General features: G+C 38.3%; 1 protein-coding gene across 5 annotated transcripts in view; it reads right to left on the bottom strand.

Moving 5' to 3' along the window:
- Positions 1-22966, bottom strand: part of EYS (eyes shut homolog) — a 1034174-nt gene that overhangs the window by 111850 nt on the left and 899358 nt on the right. For all 5 annotated transcript variants that reach the window (XM_080388797.1, XM_080388796.1, XM_080388798.1 and 2 more), the window contains 2 exons: positions 19200-19308; positions 15464-15684 (listed from right to left, as the gene is read on the bottom strand). In XM_080388797.1, coding sequence (XP_080244923.1) covers positions 15464-15684; positions 19200-19308 — 330 coding nt within the window. The remainder of the gene's footprint in view (positions 1-15463; positions 15685-19199; positions 19309-22966) is intronic.

Here is a 22966-nt window from a genome sequence, read left to right as displayed (position 1 = left end):
CAGGGCTAAGATTGTCTTCAAGAAAAAATAGAAAAAAAAGAAGTTATTTACAGGACAACTGCATCTTGAACAAATGCTGTTCATTTATATTTCATTAATAGTATTCACTCCCAATGTACTCCAGTTTGCATGTCTGTAGGGGATTTACCTATTTTCTTGGTGTCCTCATCTGTACAGCTGGGGGAGATTCAAAATAAACCTAACTGCCCTTAGCACCCTCACCAACAATATATTATAAAACTCCTTAATATAATAAAGAGAAGGCAATTATGAACAAAGGAATAATACATACAACACAACTATAGCCACCATATAATTAAATTGTTTGAGTGCATATACATCCACATCTGTTTGTATCTGCGTTCCCACATAGTTATTTAACTCACACTTCACAAATTACTGATGATTGCAGCAAAGGTGATGACATGGGAACTAAGTTATGAAACTTTACATTCTATTAGCAGCTTCAAAGGCTATGAAAAGAGATGTCACGACCAGAACTTCTGGAACCGAAGGCTTACATACCCCTCTTTAATCTTGAGAAAATTTGCAGGGTAATGTAGAGAGAGATCTCTAATGTAAATAGCAGTGCTGCACAGAGGAGCCCTTATAACTGGCAGTTTCAATAACTTGAAAAAAATACTCCATATGATGAGCAACTGTTTTCTGTCTGGGCCATTTCACCTTGCGGGATTCCTGATGTGTTCCCTCTCACTGGGCTTTTTCAGAACTCAGTCTCATTTATATTACAGCCTATTGAGACATGATGTGAAACTGCTAGCACTTCTGTACTCTTTTATGTACACAACAAAGTAAACTATCTGTTAAAGTACTTTATATGCTAATATATATAAATGAGTAGGTTGTCCAAGAACTTATGACTATTTCATATGGCCCAGGTCAAATGTCACAACCACATTAGAAGATGATAAGAAATACCAGAACCAGCATGGTCAGTCTTTTATGTAGCTTATCTTCAAAGCAATGAAATGTGGTCTTAGCCGTCCATAAGACTCCTTGCTGAGGCAATGTCAGAAAAAATCTAGTTCACACACTGACCTCCAAGCCAGATAAAATTTCCAGAGCATGAAGTAAGGTTAAATTGATGGGCATGCTGAGAAGGTGACCTGAATACAAGAGAACACAACACCCCTTACTGAACTCTCATGCCTTGTGGAGTAATACAGATCATGCCTTGACTGCCCTGATCCGCCAACTCCTAACTCCTAAGCACTCTCAGATTTTGAAGCAGAGAAGAAGCAATATCAGCCCTACTCTTACAAGCACACAAAGAACATACTTTAACTGGGTATGACTAATAAGTCTGGTAATAATACAAACACAACTACTAAAAAGAGTAGTATGTCCCTAAAGGAAACATTAAGACTTTTAGAGCTATGCAGAACTTTTTATTTAGTAATATAGTATTCTAGCTCTAGATAGGTAATTAAACAGTATTGATAACAATAGATAAACAAGATAGACAACAGATAACTACTATTGAAAATAATGTCATTAGCTTTCAAGGTTGCTGTGAAATGATTTTTATTTTCCCACAACTAGTCTACAGCAATGCTAGATGGCTCCATGTATTATGGAAGATGCCAATGGACCCATATTAGGCATTGTGCTGACCCCTTCTACTATGATTTTAGGCAACCCAAGGAAGGACTCTGGTGAAGGACATATGTGAACCTCAAATTTTTGTGGTTCTAGGGTTCTTTTATGTTCATATCTCCTAAGATATTATAGGTTTCAGACAATCAGTCTTCAAGAGCAGTGTTTCTTCAACTTTTTTGTCCAAGACAGTCTTTTCTGAAGAGGGATGTACTAATTCTCTAGCAGGACACCTGCTAATTCTTAGATCTCTGGATTCTTTATGAATAACATATTGATCTTCTGTGCTCCCCTCCACTTAAGAGTAATAAACAACTTCAGTAATTCTTACCTAGTCAAAAAACCCCAAAACATTCCAACCTTCACAAAACATAGGACTGATATTTATTCTGAAATAACTGGAACCAGTTGTGGGGAAGTCTGCACAAGCATGCACATATTGATGCATGTCAACAGACAGTGAGAAAAAGTGGGGTACTAGCAAGATTACATTTGCCTTTGAAGAGTCAGCTGGATACCTGTGGATACTCTGGGTACAGGTTGAATGCCTCCTCTATATCTGTCTTTCTCCCCCCAAAAAGCTCTTTTAGCTAGGTTTGGCTAGCTGGAAGAAGACTAATCTAAATGCATTATATGCATGCACACACAGCACGAAATTCCCATGACTATGTGGGTACCACTTTTTGTATTTATTTGTACACATAATCACAAAGTTGGCTGGTTCTGCTAAATCCAAAAAAACATAGGCTACTTGTAAAAAAAACCCCAAACCATTTCTTACCTCTCTAAAAAGCAAATTTAAATAAATGCTGTTACTGAAAAAGAAATAAAGTAACAAAACCAAATTTGGTGACACAGCAACCTTCTGTATCAAGGTGGTATCCCATCCAGACTTCCCAAATTCTGTTTAAATATTAAGCATGTTCTTGAATTCAACAAGATCCCAAAGGTGAAGAAGGCTTCTCTAAACCATAATCAAAATCAGTTCAGTTATGTGGCCTCAGATAAACTTCACTGTTCCTTTCAATGATAAGCTCCCCCAAACAGGGATTCAGAACAGTGATATTCTCAGCCATTCAATCTCCAGTCAGCCATGCTAGTCAGGACTGAACTTTCATGATTTTTGTCTTTCTTATGTAATTTTCATCGCTTTAAGTGTAGAAATCTATCACTAGTAGGTAGGTGTATACGTTAGGTTAGCAGCAAAGGAATAAATGTTCTAACATATATTACAGATAGTGCGTTATTCATCTTCTCCAGTACCAGTCTTGTAATTTTATTGTGATAACTTACAGTAAACAGCTAGAGGATATAAGGGGGTACTTACGGAAAACATATACATTTCACTGGAAGGATTATCTCTGAGGAATTTTTGAAAACCATTAGTACAAAGAATATGGCACATTTGTCATTTTTCATACACATACTACATGATAAAACATATAACAAACAGTACCAGCTAAAATATTTGTCAGGATTTGGAAAGAAGAGAAATTCTAAGAATCTGTGCACTACTTCTACATACTAATACTACATACAAATAGGTATGAGTAGTGTTTTGGGTATTCTATATACACATAAACATCCCAAAGGCCTTGGAAAAGGACATTATTCAATTAATTTTGCTGATACATTGTGTTTTAAAGCTTCTCCAAATAAGATACCTCTTCTGGAATCAAAGCTATTAGAAATGCTGATTTGGTTCTGCTGTAATTCTTAAAAATCATGTTACATAGTATTTCTGAGAATTGAGTCAAAACACTCTAAGATGACTGGTATTAAAACGGCAGTATTTCAATACCCAGACTAAAATTTTAGCTATGGCAGCTTCTCTGGTTTAAGTACAACGGAACTGATTCATCATGCTTAACAAATTTTGTGCACAGCTTGCACATTGTTTTCAGCATGTTACTTTTCACACTAAAGATAATGCTGAATCTGCGGACCTGAGAACATAAAACATCGATTTTTCCAAAGACATTTTTAATACAACAACCACTATACTGCCTAAATGACAGGGAAAGGATGTCATTCAGGGAGGTCTTGACAGGCTTGAGAGGTGAGTGCGTATGAACCTCACGACGTTCAACAAGGCCAAGTGCAAGGTCCTGCATGCAGGTCAGGGCAATCTCAAGCAAAAATACAGGCTGGGCAGATAATGAATAGAGAGCAGCCCTGAGGAGAAAGGCTTGGGGGTGTTGGTGCATGAGAAGCTCAGCATGGCCTGACAATGTGTGCTTGCAGCCCAGGAAGTCAACTGAATCCTGGGCTGCGTGGCCAGCAGGTAGAGGGAGGTGATACTGCTGCTGTAGTCAGCTCTCATGAGACCACACCTGGAGTACTGCATTCAGCTCTGCGGCCCCCAGCGTAAGAAGGATGTGGACCTCTGGAGTGAGTCCAGAGGAGGGATACAAAGATGATGGGAGGGTTGGAGCACCTCTCCTCTGAAGGCAGGCTGAGAGCTGGGGTTGTTCAGCCTGGAGAAGAGAAGGCTCTGGGAAGACCTCACAGCAGCCTTCCAGTACCTCAGGGGGGCCTACAAGGAAGCTGGAGAGGGACTTTTTACACGGGCTTGTAGTGATAGGACAAGGGGCAATGGCTTTAACCAGAAAGAGGGTACATTTTGAGTAGATATTAGAAAGAAATTCTTTACTGTGAGGGTGGTGAGGCACTCGAATAGGTTTCCCAGAGAGGGTGTGGATGCCCCATCCGTGGAAGTTTGGATGGGTGTTTGAGCCACCTGGTCTAGTGGAAGGTGTCCCTGCCCACGGCAGGGGGTTGGAACTAAATGATCTTTAAGGTCTCTTCCAAACCAAACTATTCTATGATTTTAAATTAAAAACAGAGAAAGGTTTATTCTTTGAACATTATTATTTTCTGTTTGCTTGGATTATTTTTCAATTGCCAGAATTTGTTATTTCAACAATACTTCTATAATAAATGATTTTCTGAAACAAATTCCGAAGAGCGTACTATATTTTAATCATTAATAAAGAAGTTGCATATTTTAAATGTTTAAATAAAAAGAACAACGTTGGATACTAGTCTATCCATTAGTATTTATGAGTTCGTATTTTGCTATTTCCTCATACAGCATCATCGCACATTTTCCAGGGGATTTACAGATGTTTTGCCCAAAATCTGAAATATCAGCTCTTAACACTGCTAGCTTAATGGACCATGGTTTTGATATCTTAGTCAAATCTCTTCTCCATACTACTATACTCGGAGGGATAAAGTGTCTAAAAATAAAGTTTGTTAAAATGGGAATCTCTTTCTGATGTCAAGAGTGAGACACACCTAGTTAATTTAATCTAGTCTTGAAATAGATATCCTAACACAATTGTGGATTAGAGCAATTAGCTATCATCTAAACTTCAAGGGCAAAAAGTGGGGGTTAAAATTTCAGTTCTTGCTTTAAGGAAAATAAGTGGAAGAAATGTATTTAGTTCAGAAAAAAGTATGCAGAGTTTTTATATGGGGTTTAATTGAAATGTAATTCCTTTTACCACAGAGATCAACATGGGTAAATGAATTCTTTATTTGTTAATACTTAGTGTTAGGAAAATTTGAGATGAAATTTTCTCTTCTGCTTACTTCACTTTCCTGTGAAAATATGATGTAACAACTGCATGTCCAACAAGATTTTGTTCATTCTGAGAAGCTCAATGGCATTATCTTTCCTACCTCTCAAAAATTATGTGAAAAATTTTTCTTAAGAATGGCATTGTTTTTTCCTAAGATTGTGTGGAATCTGAAATGCTGAACAATCTCTCTGCCAGAAAAATGAAACAGTTTGGAAATAAGTTCAAATGAACATTTTTCTTCACCACAGCCCAATTTGAAGTAAACATTAGAATAAACAATGGATTTCCAAATGTGGATCTCTTTCATAAGCACCAAATTCCATCTGTACTAGATAAATAATCTCAGTAAAAGTACAGGATACAAAATATTCAAGCCCCGAAATTAATCTTCCTAAATAATGCTGTGTGCAAGCATGAATCACTATAATAATACCAGCATTTTCTGGAGTTTTAAAACATCTAAGCATCCTTTGTATTGGCAGATCTGCCCAAAACCCAGCGCTTTAAAAGGAAGCAGATTGTATTCTTCATACAAGTCAGTACTACAGAATTACATACGCTACAAATTCTGAAAAGCTGTGAAAATACACAACCCTCAACTGGAAATCATCTTCCTTTGAAATCAACTAAAAAGAAATTTAATCCCTTTGTTTGGTTTATCTTTCTGCAAGAGTTGAATACAGTGGAACTTAAAACATCAATTCTGGACTTAATATGGATCTTAGTGAAGCTATCTAGGATTTAGATTTGTAAAAATCCCAACAAAGAGATGTTCTAGACAATATGTTGGCCTGAGTCTCAGTCTAGAAAACAGATCTATAAAAAAGTTCTTGAAATATGATCAGTTCTGCTATTTCTGACTATCTAGTTCCCTTCTTACCCAGAAACACCTACATCTAAAGCAGATAGAAAATCCATGAACAATTCTAAAAATTTGGCCTGCAATGCTGTTAGCAGTTCTGGGAGGTGCTTCAGTACTCCTTGGTTTGAAAATGGGCACTTATTGGCACTTATATCTCATGTAACAATTTTATCTTTAATTCAACACACAAATCAAGCTGGAAGCAAGCTGCAGGTTTGTGCTAGAAATGTGAGAAAAGCATCAATAATGGCATAAAAGCCCACCCTTTGACGAATACTTTCAGCCAAAACCTGACACAACATGCATTTTGGTTTATGGGCACAAGGAAGCACAAGAAGTATTTCTGGCATGTGGTCTGGGAAAGGTTCAGGATGACTGCCCTTTGAACAGGAAAATGAGATGTAAAAAGAAAGTTGAAAGGAACCTTTTAGTGTTTCCAAAGTCTTCAGTTTGAGCTCCTTCTTTTTTTCTAAAACCAGTCATATTTGTAATGGCTTTTTCTACTTTTTATTTTAATTAATATTGAGGATATATACTAAGAAAAGACCACAAATTTTGTTAAGTCACTTCACCTGGTCTTCTCAGTACCTATAATATACGGCATTCTATCACTTAACCAAGTTCAGCTATAAAATTTACTTAACTTACAGGAAAGCTAAGCTAGAACTCATTTTATAACTTAAAGAAAAGGCATTCAAAACCTTAGCAAATGAACTTTAGGAATTTGTATGTGGATTTAGGAATTAGGAGTTTGGATGGAATTTTTCATTTGGTGATCAGTTCTTTAAGGCTTAAGAAGAAATATGTGATGCCCCAGCATGCAGAAAACTGTTTCTGAAATATGATTTCAGTTGTGGCTTTTCCTATTTATAGCTGAAAGTGTACCATCTGAATGTGACCTACATGTCCAGGAAGGTATTTCTTACATTATCGAGGGATGAAAATTAAAAAATTACATTCCTTGTGTATTTTTGGTTATTACAGCATTCGTGGTGGTTGAAATGTGAAGATAAGTGTGCCTATTGAAATCTATTGCTAATTGAGTTTGATTTTTCGGTCTTGGTTAATTGATTAACATTAATGGACCCATCTGCTGCACCAATAGATGGAGAACAACAACAGTAAGAATAAATATTGTGAGAATAGTTTGAGACACTGGAAACATGATTGTTTGTGGGAGCAATTAACTCTGAAATTGTACTCTGCACTATAAAAGCTAAACTTGTCTATGTTTACATCTTCTTGAGTCTTTATACAATTTTAAACAAATGTATTAATCAACCAGTACTAGTGTAGTGGCTGACATAATTGTCAAATCATTGGTGAAGTAATTTTATGAGTTTATTTCCCACACACAGATGTGTCTTCTTAATTAACACTAAGCTTGGTTTGCAACATCTGGCTCATATGATCAGGGGACCACACAGAATATTAAGAGTTCCCTAGGTTAATCTTTCCATGTCCTTTTCAAACACATACTTTCAAATCCAGTGAGCACTGAAATCACAAAATTTGTCATAGAACGATGTGACACTCAAACTCTAAGTTTACTGAATAGTTGTCATTTTTTTCCTCTGAAATTAACTAGTCTCTGGAATTCTACATTAGCATGGATTTAAAGTGCAGTAAAAGAGCTAGAGAACTTGCAATTCTGCGTCTAAAAGCAGTAAAGCATTTACATAGGAGAGTACTTTGTTTTTAAAAACTAGTAAAACAATGGCTCTGTAAAGAATTTAGATTTCTACTGAACCACTCATCAGATACAGCATATATTTAAATACTCTTGAAACAGCATGGCTTTTGCCCTATTGCACTGGTTTTGGTTGGGATAGAGTTAATTTTATTCACAGTAGCTAGTATGGGGCTATGATTTGGATTTCTGCTGGAAACAGTGTTGATAACACAGGGATGTTTTTGTTATCGCCGAGCAGGGCTTACAGAGCCAAGGCCTTTGCTGCTTCTCAACCTCACCCCACCAGTGAGGAGGCTGGGGGTGCACAAGAAGCTGGGAGGGGACACAGCCGCGACAGCTGACCCCAACTGACCATAGGAATATCCCATATCATATCACAACATGCTCAGCAATAAAAGCTGAGGGGAAGAAAGAGGAAGGGGGGACATTCAGAGTTATGGCATTTGCCTTCCCAAGTCGCTGCTATGCGTGCTGGAGCCCTGCTTTCCTGGGGATGGCTGAACACCTGCCTGCCCATGGGAAGCACTGAATGAATTCTTTTCTCTGCTTTGTTTGTGTGTGTGGCTTTTGCATTCCCTATTAAACTGTCTTTACCTCAACCCAGGAGTTTTCTCACTTTTACCCTTCTGATTCTCTCCCCCATCCCACTGGGGGCAGTGAGTGAGCAGCTGTGTGGAGCTTAGTCACCAGCTGGGGTTAAACCGTGGCAGTCATATACACAGACAGATATTTAGTCAAAATATAAATGGAAGCTAGATAACACACTTTTTCTCATATTAAGTTGGAGCAGATCTTAACTTAAAAAGAATGAAGATAATTAGAGATTTCCAATTCCACAATATGATATATTCAGTAGTTTCACAGCAAAATGGTGATTGTGTAGCCTGTCCCATCACCACAGCTCTGCCTGGCCATCTCAGGGCTGTATCTGACTCTGGTTCCCCTCACTGGGCTTGATCTTGATCCTGATCCTTCACTAGTGGATCGATGCCCTTGGCTGCCCTGTTCCTGGCTTGGGTGGTGGGACAAGCCCTGGCTGCCAGGCCCTGCCCTGATGGACCCCTGGGGAGCACCTGATGCAGCGCCACCAGATGACAGGGAGCTGGTGGCCCCTGCTGCATCCTGAAATTTTGTATCTGAAACCTAGGTGCCTACTAATCCTTCTCTCTTGCTACAAAAAACACAAAGAAAAAATTTCTTTCTGTCAAATAAATTTCTTCTGCATAACTATTGTAATTAATAATATGAACAATGTAATAGTATTTTTGTACTCTGATGATGAGAAAAGGCAAGCAACTTTCTTTTAAGAATGACTGTAAAAAATGTTTCTTAATGAAACACACCTGTCTATGCCCAGCAGTATGTGTTGTCAAGCTCATCATTCATTATAAAACATGGCTAAGATATTCACCATGTAATACTTCAAGTCCCTTCAGAAGCAAAAGGTCTAATTAGTTGCCAAGAACCTGAAGAATAACATGCGATGAATTTTTTTTTACCACTGAACAGTGTAATCGAAACAAGTGGCAGAAGTCTTAAACAAGTCAGTAATAGTTTTATATGAATTGTCTAATTGTTGATTATTTAATTTGATTATTTTTTAAAAAACCAACTTAGTTTTTTTATAGTAATAAATATGCAAATAGGCAGTTAATGGTGTGGATGGGCATATGTTTAACGCTATAGTTATGGCTCTCATTGGCTGCAGTCTCATGAATATAAACTCATCTGAAGAGAAAACAGTTGCCTAGTCCACATGCACCACTTGGTCACTCAAACTGGAGCCTGGAAAATTTTCCCCATAACCTACACACAAAATGCCCTCCTTTGGCTCTTCAATTCTCCTGCTCCACACACGACATGGTATGAACAAGTTGATGTGACAGGCTGATGATCAAGTAAGTAATCAATTATTTTCCAGGATAAAGCAAGTAAGAAACTAAAGTGGAGCAGGGGGAGATTACTCCTATCTTTCAGCTACAAGAGGTACCAAAGGATGTTTGTAACCAAAGCACTGAAGAAGGAAGGTGACAACAAGCCAAACACACTTAAAATTGGTCCATTTACTAAACAGTATCCACATTTAGTAAACAGATTCCTAGTATTAGCAGGCACTGTTCGGAAAGAAGTACAGGGAGATTCTATAGCACAGAATCTCTCACTGTTCCTTTCAGGAAATGCTTCACCCACTGACGCACTGGACTTAGCTCTTAAGACAACAGACTCAGAGGAACAAATCTGAAGGATTGGTCAGGTCCAGATAAAAGAGGTTCTGGAGCCAGACCTACCAAGGCTGATCAGGAGGTATACAAGTGATTGTTTTCCCATATATCTTCAACCTGCTCAAACCTGTGGAAAATGGAATTGCTATACAGCAAACCAAAGCATTCCCCAAAGAGGTTTCTGACCCTGGCATTCTGTCAGGTTGAGTCTGTGTAAAATGTCTGCCAGTACTTCTGAAAAATGGCTGCTAGCAGAGGCAAATTTGCATCCCAGTTTCCCACTCTGTTTACATCCTCTGCAAATACAAAGAAGAAATTGGTGCAGATAGGTAGACAACTTAACAAGAAGGGAATCTTTTAGATCTATCATACTTCTCAGCAAAGCAGAAGTGATTTGGTTGATAATGTGTTATACAGAGATGGAGCAGTCTGTTCTCATGTATGTTTAATTCTCCAGGAAAGGGAATACTGCACACATTATGGACAAAATAAACCTTCAGGACACCAAGGCAAGGCAGCCTGGGAGGAATACAGAGAAATTGTCCAAGCAGCCAGGGATCACGTTAGGAAAGCAAAGCCCCGACAGAGTTAAAGATGGTCAGAGACATTAAGGGCAAGAGGAAAATCTTCTATAGGTATGTTGGCAATAAAAGGAAGACTAGGGAAAAAGGGATATGGAGAAGGCTGAGGTACTCAAGGACTTTTTTTGCCTCAGTCTTCATTGGCTTCTCCAGCCACACTGCCCAAATTGCAGAAGGCAAAGGCAGAGATTGGGAGATGAAGAACCACCCACTGTAGAAGATCAGGTTCAAGACCATCTAAGGAACCTGACAGTGCACAAGTCCATGGGACCTGACCTGTATCCATGGGTCCTGAGGGAACTGATGGATGAATTTGCTAAGCCACTATCCATCATATCTGAGAAGCTGTGGCAGTCCAGTGAAGTTCCCACTGATTGAGAAAGGGGAAACATAACTCCCATTTTTAAAAAGGGAAAAAAGGAAAGCCTGGGAACCTACAGCCTGGTGAGTCTCACCTCTGTACCCGGCAAGATCATGGAGCAGATCCTCCTGGAAACTGTGCTAAGGCACATCAAAAAAGGAGGTGATTGGTGACAGCCAGGACAGCTTCACTAAGGGAAAATGGTGCCTGGCAAATTTAGTGGCCTTCTATGATGGGGTTACAGCGTTGGTGGATAAGGGGAGAGCAACTGATGTCATCTACATGGATTTGTGAAAAGTATTTAACACTGTCCCCCATGACATCCTGGTCTCTGAACTGCAGAAAACTGGACTCAAGGTAGGGACCACTCAGTGGATAAGAAATTGGCTGAATGGTTGCATTCAATAACTGTGCTTAAGAGCTCAATGTCCAAGTGGAGACCAGTGATGAGTGGCATTCCTCAGGAGTCGGTGCTGGGACTAATGCTGTTCAACATCTTTGTCAGCAACACGTACAGTGGGATTGAGTGCACCCATAGCAAGTTTGCAAATGACACCAAGCTGTGTGATACGGTTGACTCTCTGGAGGGAAGGGATGCCATCCAGAGAGGTCTTGACAGGCTTGAGAGGTGAGTGCATATGAACCTCACGACGTTCAACAAGGCCAAGTGCAAGGTCCTGCATGCGGGTCAGGGCAATCTCAAGCAAAAATACAGGCTGGGCAGATAATGAATAGAGAGCAGCCCTGAGGAGAAAGGCTTGGGGGTGTTGGTGCATGAGAAGCTCAGCATGGCCTGACAATGTGTGCTTGCAGCCCAGGAAGTCAACTGAATCCTGGGCTGCGTGGCCAGCAGGTAGAGGGAGGTGATACTGCTGCTGTAGTCAGCTCTCATGAGACCACACCTGGAGTACTGCATTCAGCTCTGCGGCCCCCAGCGTAAGAAGGATGTGGACCTCTGGAGTGAGTCCAGAGGAGGGATACAAAGATGATGGGAGGGTTGGAGCACCTCTCCTCTGAAGGCAGGCTGAGAGCTGGGGTTGTTCAGCCTGGAGAAGAGAAGGCTCTGGGAAGACCTCACAGCAGCCTTCCAGTACCTCAGGGGGGCCTACAAGGAAGCTGGAGAGGGACTTTTTACACGGGCTTGTAGTGATAGGACAAGGGGCAATGGCTTTAACCAGAAAGAGGGTACATTTTGAGTAGATATTAGAAAGAAATTCTTTACTGTGAGGGTGGTGAGGCACTCGAATAGGTTTCCCAGAGAGGGTGTGGATGCCCCATCCGTGGAAGTTTGGATGGGTGTTTGAGCCACCTGGTCTAGTGGAAGGTGTCCCTGCCCACGGCAGGGGGTTGGAACTAAATGATCTTTAAGGTCTCTTCCAAACCAAACCATTCTAGGAGTCTATGATGTTATGATTCTATGATTTTTGGATGCAGAAATTGCTTCTCTAAAGACCACTACCTAGTAACGTATCCAAGTTAGACCTCCAAATCCCAAGAGGTAATCTGTTGCAATAGTTTTTGTTTGCAGTCTTGACAGCCAAGATGAATAACCTCTGAAAAAGCATACTGGATTCTAAGTGAACCACTTGAAATCAGAGATGCAGAACTTGGATGTGAAACACAGCATCTAGATCTTTCTAGAAAGGTGATGTTTACTAAATATAGACAGTTTCTGAACTGACATAATAATGTATGTGCATTCATATGAACACCAGAAAACCAGGTGAGAAGAGAGGGAAAAAACAACCTCCCTTAACCCATTCTCTCTTTCTAATGCAGCCCAGCATGCTGTTTTGCCTTCTTGTCCACTAGGGTACCCTGCTGACTCACTGTCAACTAGCTGTCCACCAGAACCGGTAAATCTTTTGCTGCACAGCTGCCTTCCAGCCAGTCAGTCCTCAGTTTATAATGGTGCCTGGGGTTATTGAACCCCCTTTTTTTAAATTTTCAATGTCACATTTCCATTTCTTAAACCATACAAGATTCCTGTGGTTCATTTCTTCAGCCTGTTGATGTCCCTCTGAATGGCAGCAGACCCACCTGGTGCACCAAGCACTCCTCCTTGCTTCATAATTAACCCTTGTTTCTGGGGCATATCCTGTCCCATCTTGTAGATCACTAATGAAGCTAAACGGTATTGGATCTCATATTGAGACTTAGGGTACTCTGCTAGTGACCAGCCTCCAGGTAGAATTTGTGTTGCTGATCCTTTGGCTTTTTTGAACCTGCCCTTTAGCCAGTTTTCAGTTCACCTCACTGTGCACTAATCTAGCCAGTGTGTAATAAGTTTGTCACTAAAGATCTTATGGGAGGCAGTGCTAAAGCCTTCCTAAAGCTTAGTAAACAACATCCAGTATTCCCCCCCCCATCCATCAAGCCAATCATCTCATTGTGGAAGGCTATCAGGTTGGTTAAGCACAATTTCCCTTCCATAAATCCATGGTGATCACTCCCAACAACTTTGTTGTCCTTCATGTGTATGGAAACAGTTTCCAGGAATAATTTTCTCCACCAACTTCCCACAGATCAAGGTGAGGCTAACCATCCTGTAGTTCCTCAGATCCTCATACTTCCCCTTCCTGAAGGCAGTCTTCAGGAACCTCTTGCAATCATTTTGATCTTGCAGAGATTATCAGGATTGACCTTGCTATGACATCAGATAGCTCCCTCAGCACTTGTGTGAATCACATTAGCTTCCATGGATTTATACATGTCCAGTTGGCATACATGTTCCCTAATTTGATCCTCCTCCACCAAGTGTAAGTCTTCCTTGCTCCAGACTTTATCCTACAGATCTGAGAGGAATAGGATTCCTGAAGCCTAATCAATTGAAGCCTTATCAATAAAGCCTGAGGCATAAGGCGGCACCAAGTATTTCAGTCTTTTCCAGATCCCTTGTCACCAGAGCACCTGCCCCATTCAGCAGCAATCCAGCATTTTCCCAAGTCTTTTTGCTGCTGGTATACTTGTAGAAGCACTTGGCTTTGCTCTGCATGCCCCCTGACAGAGAAATCTCCAGGGGGACTTTGGCTTTCCTAACCCTATATCTGTGTATTTGGATATTTTCTCTATATTCCTCCCAGATCATGTGGCCATGCTTCTACCTCTTGTATGGTTCCTTTTGATATTTTGTCAGGAGCATCTTGTTCATCCATGCAGGTTTCCTGGCACTTTATTTCCTGCTCATTGGAATGGATCATTCTTGGGCTTGGAGGAGGTGATCTCCGAGAATCACTTAGCTGCTACAGAAAAACATGCTTCTATAGAGCTGTTTATCCCTGGTTTGCACATGCACAATCTTCCACGACTCCTCTGGACTGAAGAGCAGTGACCCATTTCAGAACAAAAGTGTTTCTGAAAATGACTGAGGCCAGCAGTTGGAAAGCAGAAATGCAGGAAACAAATCCAATGGTCATGCATTACACAAGACCAAAAATTTAAATGAAAAAGTATTCCATAATGGTAGAATACAGACCAATCAGTAGAACGACAGAGATATAGCAAGGAACAGCAGAGGCAATATAGACTCATTACTCCCAAGTACGCACTCAGTTTCACCAGCAAACTGTGTATGTTTTCATAAAGTTGCCTTGCTTGTATTTGTGCTCTAGTCAAACAAGACTTAATGATCAAAAACTTGTTTGGTGTTCTTTGTGTGCTCACATCAATCAAGAGAGGCACAGAAGCACCTCAAATTCAAGGTCTCCTCAAACTAAGAAATATACGGTGGTCCAGAATTTTAAAAAAGCCTTTAGAATATATTCTGTTCAGCATTTGCCTTAAAGCTGAAGTACAACTTTTACAATAGACATGGCAACTACTTCACAAATTCTATCAGTTTTAAATAGAAATGTGGTTACTAAATGCTGAGTGCCTTAGACAATGATCAAGATACTATGACTTAAAAAGTTACTGTGCTCCAATTGAACCATCATTGAACTGAATCATCATCCTCTGTGCTTTTAGCTTACGTCTCTTTTGGACCCCGTTTCCTCTTTCAGCATGATGCACTTTAACTTTCAAAGGTTCTTTGACAATACTTCTTCGCACATGCTGAAGGTGCTGACTACTTGTTACTGTTTTCACAGCATGACGATGAAGGCCTATGCTGTGTAACCAGGAGCACACTATGAAGATATGTGAGAGTACAAGGCCTAGTAAGATGAAAAGCTGTTAGACAGAAGAATGAGATCTTATGTGTTTCTGTCCAAACTATCTATACAAAGAGTCTGATTTAGTCACCGAGCCTTGCAGTGGAACTGATCCAGTTGATCGCAAAGAAATTCTGGCAGCAACCCAATATATATGCCATGCGGGCAATAGAATTACATTTTATAACTCTTCATGTAAGCAAATAAAGTAAAGTATAAAACCTCTCTGTTTAGGCATGAAGATGTCATATTTCTTACTTAACATTATCAAGGCAAAAGACTCACAAAATGATTACTCCATTCCACAGAAAATTATTTCTCATTAAGGATGAACCTACCAGCCACAGAGTATAAATAGATGATAAAATGATTAAAGAAATAACTCTTACCTAGTGCAGGTCCCACCATTGCGACATGGATGATAATCACATATCGGAACATTGCAGTTCTCAACATTCCTCCCTCCAAGAGCCTCATCTATGATGAACAACTCTTTGTTGTTTACTTGAAAATCCCTAACGCATCCTTTATAGCCATGTATCTGCCCAGCACATTGATGAACTTCTTCATGAGCAGGAACATTTCCAAGGAAGATTGATCCAAAGGTGATCTGCAGAAACAAACAAAGAATCATCAGAAAATAATGTGATTTGTGATGTTACTGTAAGCAATGAATGAATAATAATTAGAGATAAAGGAAACAGCCATTACCTGAAGCTGGCCAAAAACTATGATACTTGGTGAAAGGATTCTTTTTTAAAAATGTGGTTCTCTATTTTATTTTTTTTTAATCCATTCAAAGAGAGTGATTTAATGTGCTTGCATATCTTCAGTTGTGTCAGGCAACATACATCCCATGAAACACAAATTGGAATTCCCAGCCTTAACCACAATGAACATGGTAAGGTTTCCTCATTGCTTTCCTCATTCTATACTATGAGTTTTACAATCATGGTTGAGAGTTGGTGCAGGAACACAGAAGAAGCTGTAGACTTGAAAATAAAGCTTTTCTATAGGATCTGGGACCTACAGAACTCCAAGGTAAGGGGAATACAGAAAAAAGATCTTAATTTTTTTTGGATGGTGATGGAAAACAGACCACTATACTGAAGCCCAGAGATAAAAGGAAATTTTTTGGCAGCAAATTCTAGAGCCACAAATGCCTAGACCATCCTTATAATGGTGTCACATAAGCACTCACAATTATTTAATACTGGGACTGACCAAATCAGATTAGTGCTCACTATGGTATTTCCTATGTTATCTGACCTAGGAGTCAAACTCTTGACCATTACATATAAAGGATCTGTGACTCATTTAGCAACGTGAATTCTACTCCTCAAGCTGATGCCTGACTTTCTGGAGTTCTTACATGGGGTTTCACTATTCGTACATTCCATTACTAAGGAAGTTTGTCTGTCACTAAGAATTGAAAAAATAATAATAAGCATATCACACTGTCTTGCATTTATTTGTATGACACCATCAATCCAGAAAAAGGGTGAAACCTAGCCAATTCAAATTGAGTAGGAATAAACCAATGGTATAAAAAATATATCACAGTATGTGTAAAACATGTGAGGACATAATTTATAGTGAAGGGGCCCTTCACTATCATATTCACACATCAACTCTAAAGAACTAGGAACAGGAGGAAAACATCCTATTGATTTATCTGGAATTCATACATCTCTTATGATCTTGCTTTGCTGTTTCCTGTATTGCTTTTATCAGTCCTGCAGCTATGTTGCTGATGATTTCAAGTGAAATCTGGAGATGCAATGAACATGAATACTGTCAGATATTCTTCTACTTACAACGTCTTTTATGTAGAAGGGAAAGAAAAACCCCCACCCTACTTCTTTTAGAGCACAGATAAAATCAAATCAGACTTTTCATTTGGAAGGAATTCAAAGATAGTGGCTCAGCACTTGTTGAATGCATTTCATATCGCTTGACTTTATCCCCTTTCTAACAAAGCTATAAACCAGCATAGTTACAACCATGATTTTTAAGCAGTGTTTGCAGACAGAAATTTTCTCTCTGCTTCTGAACCTGTTACAAGAATTAAGCAAAGTATTGGACTGGAATGTAAAGGGACTACGATTAAAAAAAGTGTTTTTAACACTCCTCTTGCAACACAACCTTTTTATTATTTGACTTATTTTACAAAAGCACTGACCTTGGGGGCAGATCAGAGTACCACAGAACACCTTCAGTAGGCTCTGCTCAGTTTCTCTCTTCAGTGGATTTTATCACAAGTTAGAAGTTCAAACTCATGCTAGTACACAATAATACACATTCTTTCTATAAAGATCCTGTTCTGGATGTAACTGGTTTAACCAGAATATGTTTTAAGGAAGCACGTAGGAAGAATTCCTGTAAGTCTTGTTAATAACATAACAGGCTTAATATAATGTTACATTAACATTATATTAACTTTTGTAATACTCATGCTTAACTTTTCAAATACTGATTTTAAAATATCCTTCTTCACTTGGAATATGAGTGGTAAAAAGAATTGGCTTGGCTAGCAATGGGAATAAATTAATTAGACCTCCTAGAAGTAAGAAATTTCTTCTTTTCTTTTTTTCTTTGCTTGTGTACTTTGTAAAGAAAATAGTGGCTCTGGAAGATTAGGAGCATATCTATGAAATGTAATAGTAATGAGGATATGAGATTCATGCTACATGCATACACAAGGAGTTATTCTGGATTAAGTATAATTTGGTGCCATGAATGAATATACCCATTCGTTACAGCACATTAAGTGCACTCACGCTTTGTATTGGTTTACCCTAAAAGAATTCAGCTGGCATGCTCCAGGATTACTCTGCAAGATGAACCAAAGTGTGGTGAGTGGGGATGACCAGAACATTCACTTCAAAAACCCACTCATGATACAAACTGGAACTTAAATGTGGACCCTCATAAAAAGAAACAGAGGAGAGTTGTGGACTTTCTTAGGAATCAAAGAAATTTCCTGATGAGGGGCAGAAATATTCTGATGTATGATCTTGGTGCATGACATCAAAGGTGGCCAACTGTAAGTTTTTCTGTGAGTAGGGTACTGCTGGCTCCTCTGTATAACTAGGTACTTATGGGTAAGTGCTTTCCCCAGATTCTTTATGCAGAAGCTGCCAATAGCGTTAGCTTTACGTTCTGCCAGAGTTATGAACCTGAACATAAAAGGAAAGAAAAAAGAACCTTCTCCAGCAGAATATCAGGCTGATCATCTGGCAGCTATAAACAGACAACTGATTGGGCTAATAGCAATATCTAATGCAAGTTAATTAATTGTATCAGACTGGACAAACACCTAGATTCTGACTCAGGGAAGAAACAGGGAAGAAATTCTGTTACTACCTGGCAGTGCATAACATGAGATGCACATAACAATCAGCATGTCTACAGCTAACTGTCCTGACTTCTAGTGAACAAACTTATAAAGTGAGCTGTCAATCACAGTTCAAATTCTCAAGTCTAAAAACATTTAAAATGTATCATGCAGAAATAATCCTGTGATGAGGGAATGACGGTGATAACATGGAGACAAAGTGTAACAGAAAACCTCAAGATCTGGGAAAGTTGGCCTATTGCCTATTTAGAATGAGTCTTCTGATACTAGTTTCAAAATGGAGACTGTAGTTTCTACAGTACTATTCAGAAGTGAATTCCTAGCAGCAATACTGACACCAGGTTAAGTCACTGATGATTCATAACTATCTTCCACTAAACAGTGTGGCTTGCAAACAAAAACCAACCAGAATTACTGCTTAACAATACCTGAATTGTTTCTAATAACACCATGGCCTAGTATAACAACATTGCTAATGTATTATTTTTCATCTTGTAGTATTAGTGTCCTTTTCATGGACTTCAGCCAGTTGAAATAGAAGTTTCAGAGCCAGGTAAACTAAAGAAATTAATGGAAATACCAAGGATGCTTGATGTGAAAAGACATATTGAAAACAAATTAAGTACATATTATGATAACCAAGGAGGAATCAAATTTCCTTCTTTAGAAAAAGTTAGAATGCCTGTTCTCCTTTGAGAATAACTAAAGTGCATACGCTGATGAAATGTTCAAAGCAAATAGCATTTTTTTATGTTTTGCAGACTCACCTGAGATGCCCGATATGAGAGAGAAAGTCTGTGTTGTACAGGAGGATTTCCATCTGCAGCCATTTCAATCATGCAGTAACCTTCAGGACTGCTCACAGGCAATATATAGCTGGAAGGAAACAGAAGATCTCATTACTGTTTATGCTGTTGACAGCAGAGTATTCAAACACACAGCAAAGGCAAGGTGAAAAAGATGCTTCTGCCTCCACAAAGGATGACAGTCTTTGGACACTAATAGTTCCAGTTTCACGACTACTTGGACTACCCAGGAGACAAAATATGTAAGTTTTTTTTACTAATGTCCCTCTGTTTTCTTTCCTACTGTTCATGACCCTAGGTTTGAAATGTATACAGATACAAAAAAGAAAGAGATCTTTACATACATAAGTGGGTATTGATAAATTTTAAAGGCTAACTGTCGCTGACATACAGTCTCCCTAGTATAGAGGATTGTTGGACAAGGAACATCAATGTTGAATGATGCTGAACTCCCTAGGTGGAAATTTCCCTTTCCTGCCCTACAGGGGAAACAGAAATGGAATAGGAAATGAAAGGCTGCATAGCTCTGAGCAGCAAGATTACACTGTGATATAGTTATCGCTACTTGGAAAGCATGCTGTTTAAGTAAACTCTGGTCTGAGCTTCAGAGATAAAGAATAATATAAGGTTAAGGGAATTTGTAAAACAAATACTAGCGAACATTCAATAAAACACTGTGAATTCTTCAGGTTATTTCTATTATGAGATCTGATGAAATGCTATTAATGGTATCAGCAATAAAAATTCAGTCCAACGATGATTTTCAAATATACTTGTTTCGTATTTAGAAAGAAAATTTGCATAAACATTATTGCAGCAATGGAAGAACAGAAGAATGGTAGTCAATAGATTCTTTAAATCTGACTGAGGTTTACTGACAACATGCAGCCTGCACATGAAACTCTGTTCAGTCAAATCCATATAATTAAGTTCTCAGATTATTACATAAAAATATAACAATGTTCTTGTTAAAGGCATTACAAGAACAATGTTATATTTTTGTGTAATATTTCGCAAATGTTGCACAACAGATTTTATGGAAGGTTCTCAAAAAATTATACATTCATACGGGCTGCCAAATTTTCCATTTTTTTAGCTGAACAAATGGTAAAGGACAATGACAGGAGCATCATAAACTATTTTGTGTTGGGATAGATGAATTTTTATGTTAGGCCATAGACATATGAAAGAGTTAAACTATTTTAAAACCTATTACATCCTGAGCATGAGAAGCATATATTACTGATCAGAGAAATTACCTCAGCACTGCCAAGGACAAATTTACTCCTGGATGAACCACATCAACACCTACTATGCCCTCAAATGCCTCCCTTTTCATATGTCATGATCTGGTTTGTGTGCAGCTTTTGTGCCATGGTATGATTTATCCCACGCTATGCCTTGAGCATTGCTTTTCTACCCCTGTGTTTACAGTCTTACTGTTTCATCCTCCTGTCCGTAGATTCAGTATGAAATTTAGAGCCTCAGTTTTCACCTCTGAAGTCACTGGGAACATTGTATTGACATAAATGGATAAAGTATTAGCCCCCCCCCCAATGAATATTTGTAACGTTCACTGCAGTGCAGTGATTTCTGAGTGAGCAGCAAAACAAAGTGCATCTACTAACACAAGTCTCACAGGCAGTGTATCTGTATCAGCAGGTGATGCAAGCATATTAATAAATCCTACCTTTCCAGTGATTATATTGCTTCTTGTTCCAGAGTTAATTCAGTCAATACTAACTCATTGACTTTTCACTGTGCTTTGCTGCATGGGCTTGAAATTTGCTAAATTATTTCACCTTTGTAAGCATGCAACACTTTTCCTATTTTTGAACCAGAAGCAACAATAATTAATTTTTTTTTTAAAAGACTGAGATATTTGAATGGCATCTTCTATTACCATCTTTTGAAATGTGTTCTAGACCTCTAGACTATACAAATGAGTTTGAAAAATGTTCATTTTTCTTTTTTATTTTAGGTTAAAAGAGGTCATGTTGTTTTAAAGTGTATGTTAGGTTAAGCTCCTTCTTATGTAGTCTAAAGTTAGCATAATATTTTGATTTTGAATGTAGGCAGCCAGAAGCAATGTCTGCTGTTCTGAAGATCACTCTTTTCACAATTTCATTATAAATTAATTGTGTAAACAGAAGTTCCTCCTTAATAAATAATGGGTTTACTGACAGATAGTTTTGTGATCTCCTTTTTACATTCTTGGAATAAAGAAAATTTTAGAGAAAGTACTTCCACTTACTGATTTCCAACCATATGTAAATTATATTTTGAATGTTATTTATTATTCCTTCTCATATTTCAGCTGCTGGGAGTTGTCCAGGTAAATCACAGTGTATAAACATACTTTCTCAGGTAAAAGAAAATCAACTATTTAGGACATTCTTGGGAAAACCAAACTCAACCTTACCTTAATACTTTTCTACTCTGAGTGGATATTGTAGTATAGACCTAACATACTCATAGCAAAACCTACCCTTTGCCACTGCCTTGTTTCTACTTTTCAGGAAGGTTTCTTAAGTATATCACATATTATAACAGTCCAGCCCACAAAGAACAAAAGTCTAACTGATGTGGCAAAGTTAATTAAGAATAAAATTCATGTAACGGAAAAGAACACTATGATCTACGTCAGTTTGATCACCTTTAAATAAAAAAGCATCCAAAATAAGCCTTAAAGATTACTTGATACTGACATGGTCTTTACTGCACTATCTTTATCTAGGCAAGTCCAAGTATCCTAAATTCATATAGATAATAACACAGTCGTCCTGATGCAGGCATACCTGGTGATCCATTCTACCTTTAAACAAATGAAGAAAAAAAAAAAAAAGAAACAAAAGAAAAAAGAATAAATAAATTCCAAAGAAAAAACTCCAGTATCTATAAACAGCAGGTATTATACAGTGATTTTGATCATGACTCTCAGCTTCACAAAGGACAAAGATTTTTTTTTTAAAGATGCAGCAATGAAATTTTAAAGAAAAGAACTGATTTGTTTGATGTTAGCCAGTAGATTAGTGACTGAGTTGTGAGAAAAAAAACAACACAGGCTGCAAGCAACAACCTACTGCCCTATATTCTGGAGCACACATTAGGAATGCTACCACTATTTTCTTCATCATTTGCTCCTTTCTCTGCAAGCATTTCCAAGCAAGTAATAGTTGAAATTTCTCTCTGTCTTATGCCAAAGAAAGGAAAAACTCATTTGAAATGTGAACAAAATGAATATTTTTCATGCTTACTTTACCACAAAATTAGGACTGTTTGAATTTGCTATATTACTCAAATATGCTTAGAATAGCTTTTAGAAAGAGACAGAGCATGGAAAATTATAGTCCAAAAGACAGTTTTCTGAAAAAAATTATGAAAATAATGAAAAATGGCAATTAAAACAGAAATGCTGTCTCTTTCTTATGCAAGACATAATTATACTAGTTTTTAAAAACAAGGACAGAAGAAAGAATGTGCTTGAAATACTGTGCAGCAGAAATGACCTGAACTAAAATACCACTTCATGTAGCATTATAACTTGATAATATTTTTATATTCTAAGATTAAATCTTTCATAATCTCGCAAATGGATAAATACAGTTGTATTATTTCATGCATCTCCTAGAAGACTGAAATTCCTTACCCACATTAGAAAAGATAAAATGGAACCGATGATTTATTCTCTTGACATTTTTTCTTTATTTTTCTAATTAACCTTCTAT

The sequence above is a fragment of the Falco punctatus genome (genome assembly GCF_963210335.1).
Source record: "Falco punctatus genome assembly, chromosome: 5".
Taxonomy (NCBI): domain Eukaryota; kingdom Metazoa; phylum Chordata; class Aves; order Falconiformes; family Falconidae; genus Falco; species Falco punctatus.
The sequence above is the reverse complement of the archived record's forward strand: the minus strand, read 5'-3'. Positions and strand labels throughout refer to the sequence as shown.